The sequence below is a fragment of the Henckelia pumila genome, chromosome 1 (assembly GCF_033568475.1).
Source record: "Henckelia pumila isolate YLH828 chromosome 1, ASM3356847v2, whole genome shotgun sequence".
NCBI classification, from domain to species: domain Eukaryota; kingdom Viridiplantae; phylum Streptophyta; class Magnoliopsida; order Lamiales; family Gesneriaceae; genus Henckelia; species Henckelia pumila.
The window spans coordinates 105,133,394-105,137,064 of NC_133120.1; the positions used below are offsets into that span (position 1 = coordinate 105,133,394).

Consider the following 3,671-nt stretch of genomic DNA (forward strand, 5'->3'; position numbering starts at 1 on the left):
ATGGCAATAAAAGTGGCAAAAATAAACCCATTTTTTGGGTTCATAACTAGAGATGCCCTTAGAACAAACCCATCGATCCTGTTTTGGAGCAAGCACAACAATTCGAATGGCCCACCTCGCAAAATATCACATTGTGCACATAAGTGTCTCACTCATTACATTAACGTTATCCACTACTTAGACCTTTACTTTATCCAAAGTAAAATTAGACCAATTATTCTTCTTCAGACCGTACAATTTTCACATGTTATGGAGGGTCGTGATTTGCGCTGCTCCCAGAATTCTGTGCCTCCGATTTAATCTGCGGCCCACAACACGGCGTCTCATTCTCCATGCTCCTCTTCAATCTCTTGGCCGCTAACGAAACCCCAAAAATTCTGGGGAAAGACTCATCCTTTTCATCTTCTGCCTCCGCTCCGCCGCCGCTCACGGTGGCGCAGCCTTCCTCCGCCTCAGCTACCGTCATTGCGTCCAATCCTCTCCTCTCCGACAAACTTGTCTCGCATTTATTCGTAGCATAACTTGACATCAAACCACAAACTTTGCCAAATAAATTCCTCAATCGATCCAGCTCTTGACTTAAATGTGAATTCTCTTTTCTCAACCTTTCGTTTTCTTCAACAATGTCCGAAGCCGACGTGCAAGCTAGCAACATCTCTGTCGGGGCGTCAGCGGCGGCGGTGGTGTTGACCGCCGCCGGAGATGAGTTGGAGGAGAAAGCTTGCTCCTCCCCGGAATTTGTGGGAGAGACTTGGATAAAAGCTACCGGGGATGCTGCAAGGGTTACTGTATGAGCATTCACCGCCACAGCCGCCGCTGGCACCGCTGATGTCGCGACAGCAGGCGATATCCTCCGGCGTTGAATATCTTTTAGTAACGCCTTTTCACCTTTTTTGAAGTAATCATTTGCGAATTCCCATCTGTCAGGAACGAGTTTTCTAAACCCCTGCACATTCAACCAGAAGAAGTGCGTGATGGAAAGTATTCAAAGTAAAGGGAAATATTTGGGAAGAATTATGGAGAGTATATTGAATTTCAACATGAATAAAAGGTTTCTTATATCATCTGAATGAATAACAATCAAAGTAAATAGGAAAATCAAATAGTTCAAATGGTTACATGACAAATTTTGAAGAAATTTCATACTATATTTATGACGAACAAAAACACGTCCAAAAGTGAATATTTAGCTACGTATAAGATGTGAAAAAATTAATACTCTCCACCTACATTAATAAATATCATGAACCTTTGAAGATACAATGATAAAATCTCATTACGATCAAGTTCAACCTAACTTAAATCTATTATTCTAACCATAAATCTAATGTTTCTTGATTTATCACTTTAACAATATATCATTAATTATTATGTCTGTAAAGATATGAACGATAAATGATTTAAGTAATACTCATACTGATCATTAGTATCTCATTACCTCATAATAACCTCCTAATAAAATTTAAAGAAAAAAGATCGGTCAACTTTTTTTTTTGACCCTACCAATGTATTGAAATACAAATGTTTTACTCAAACCATCTTAGATAGTGTTTACAAACTCTAAAAATAAATAATTATGAGGATTTTCTTAACAAATTTGTTAAGAAAATCTCCATAATCACTTATTTTTAGAGTTTGCAAACACTACCTTAGTGAAAAGATCCCTTATTATGGCCATAAAAGAGCAATGATTTACAACAAAGTTATTTCAAAAATTTTATTATAAAATATACAATGACTAATCGCACAAGTTTTTCTAGAAATATCTAAAAGACATCAAACTCCAAAATATATCAGGTTGTTTTACAAAATTATTTGAACAATTTTATTTATTATACAAAAAAAACCGGCTAATTACACCAACCCATACTAAAATATTTAAGGTTACGCTTGAATTTAAGTATTTTAAATCCATGGATTTCGATTATAATTTTAGTATTAACAATGAAACATAGAAAAATATCAAATTCATAACTTAATTATTTACATTTTACTTAGATGGATTAAAAAAATTCTAAATCACCACTCTATTGGATGAATTTAGAATTCATCTTAACTACCCTGAATTACCGTATAAACATAAAAAAAAGTGGATTTGATGTTTGTGGTGCTACTTCTCTAAACAACAAAAATACATTTAAAATCCATGGATTTAAAATATTTTTAAATTTTATCCAAGCCGAGCTAAAAGACATTTTAAATTCTTAAAAATATTTAAATTTTGTTCTAGAATTCTCTACTTGATTTTTCTAAAACACAGAGACATAAATATTATTAATTTTACGCAAAAGTATGTTTCGATTTCATTTAATTTTTCAATTAACCCCAACAAACAAATATAAATAAACAAATAAAAACGTACATAGGTGTTGAGCTGACGAACAAAGCTAGAGAAATTGTTGTGTTTGAAACATTTTGGCAGCAAATCTCTTGCGAATTCAGCTGGTCGCCACACAATAAATGCCGTTCCATCTTCGTTCCAAGAAATCAAATCATCGGTCTGTGGATCCTCCACCAACTGGTAAGTTTTCGTCAAAAACGGCGTCGGAGTGGACCTCTGTGACTCTCCTCCTCCGCCACCTCCTGTCGTAGAATCCCCACTCATTGCGCATTCAACTTAGATATCCTCGGAGCGCCGAATATTCACAAAACCTAAAACGAAGCAAAATTTTCAAATCTAAACTGAACTTCGCAACAAATTATTTCACAACATACATTCGTTAACATGAATCAGCCAGCTAAATAACAGATCGAAGCAAAACAAAAAAGAAGACACGGAGATTCACGAAATTAAACAGCCAAAACTCAGCAAAAGTTTAAAAAAATATATGTACGTGGCCCGATAGATTAAAGATCTCTGTAGATTCAGAAAAAATGAGTTATATTTTCCCCTTGATTCACATCTCGGAAATCGTAGATCATAGAAACAAGAGCATCGATTATCTCGATTTCAGTATCAAATTACTAACAAATATGGAAGGAAAAAAAAAGACCTGAAAAAAAGAAAAAAGAACAAAATCTCCAAACTTTTTTCAGATTCAAATCCAGAACACTTTCCAGATATGCTGGAAAACCAACAACAAAGAGAGAATCACAGAGAAACACACACCGGAGGCGTTAGAATGAGAGATGGCGCATTTGTCTTCTTTCTAGAAGGTTCTTGTAGAGAAGGAGAGGAAATTTATTTATTATTTTTTAGGATTAAAAATAAAAATTAAAAAAAAACAGTGGAAATTATCGGATGCTTCGAGAAAGAGAAGAGAAAGTGGTGAAACTATTGGGGCCCACAGGGTTTAGGCTGCCTGATGCCTCTCGCTCTCTTAAAAATCTCGTTTTCCAGAAGTTTCTTTGCTTGTCCATCTGGGGAAATGATCTAGTGGTGCCGAATGAAAAGCTGGTGCCTGAAATCCTTGCTGAAATGGTGTTGTACATTTGGATAGGGAGAGATATAGTCTACTTTTGACTTATGGTACAATACATCGAAGGAGGGGAATGTGGGTGGGAGCCACAGTGGATTATGTCATGATATAATGGATTTTTTATGCCTTTCGTGGCTTTAAGCGTACGTGTCCTTTGGCTCACCTGCTGTAGATAAGATCGATGGCTATTTTATGGAATTATACGACCGAAAAAATATTTTAAAAAATTGTAATTATTGCTCCCCCTTTGTT

General features: G+C 35.5%; 1 protein-coding gene across 2 annotated transcripts; it reads right to left on the reverse strand.

Annotated features, from left to right (window-relative positions):
* On the reverse strand, window positions 1-3,242 carry LOC140888022 (heat stress transcription factor B-2b). 2 transcript variants are annotated; one of them, XM_073295700.1, is made up of 3 exons: window positions 3,110-3,242; window positions 2,363-2,652; window positions 1-946 (listed from the first exon to the last, which is right to left on the reverse strand). In XM_073295700.1, the coding sequence occupies exons 2-3, from the start codon at window positions 2,603-2,605 to the stop codon at window positions 248-250; spliced, it is 942 nt and encodes a 313-aa protein (XP_073151801.1). In that variant the 5' UTR covers window positions 2,606-2,652; window positions 3,110-3,242; the 3' UTR covers window positions 1-247. The 2 variants fall into 2 exon arrangements, with proteins under 2 accessions (XP_073151801.1, XP_073151797.1); XM_073295696.1 differs by having other exon boundaries at window positions 2,994-3,120.
* Window positions 3,243-3,671: the final 429 nt, after the last annotated feature.

Excerpts from the sequence above, each read along its gene's own strand:
- LOC140888022 (XM_073295700.1), bottom strand. The coding sequence starts at position 2,605 with ATGAGTGGGGATTCTACGACAGGAGGTGGCGGAGGAGGAGAGTCACAG. Across the intron at positions 947-2,362 it reads TTCGTCAGCTCAACACCTAT|GGGTTTAGAAAACTCGTTCC; the intron begins GTACGTTTTTAT and ends TTGAATGTGCAG.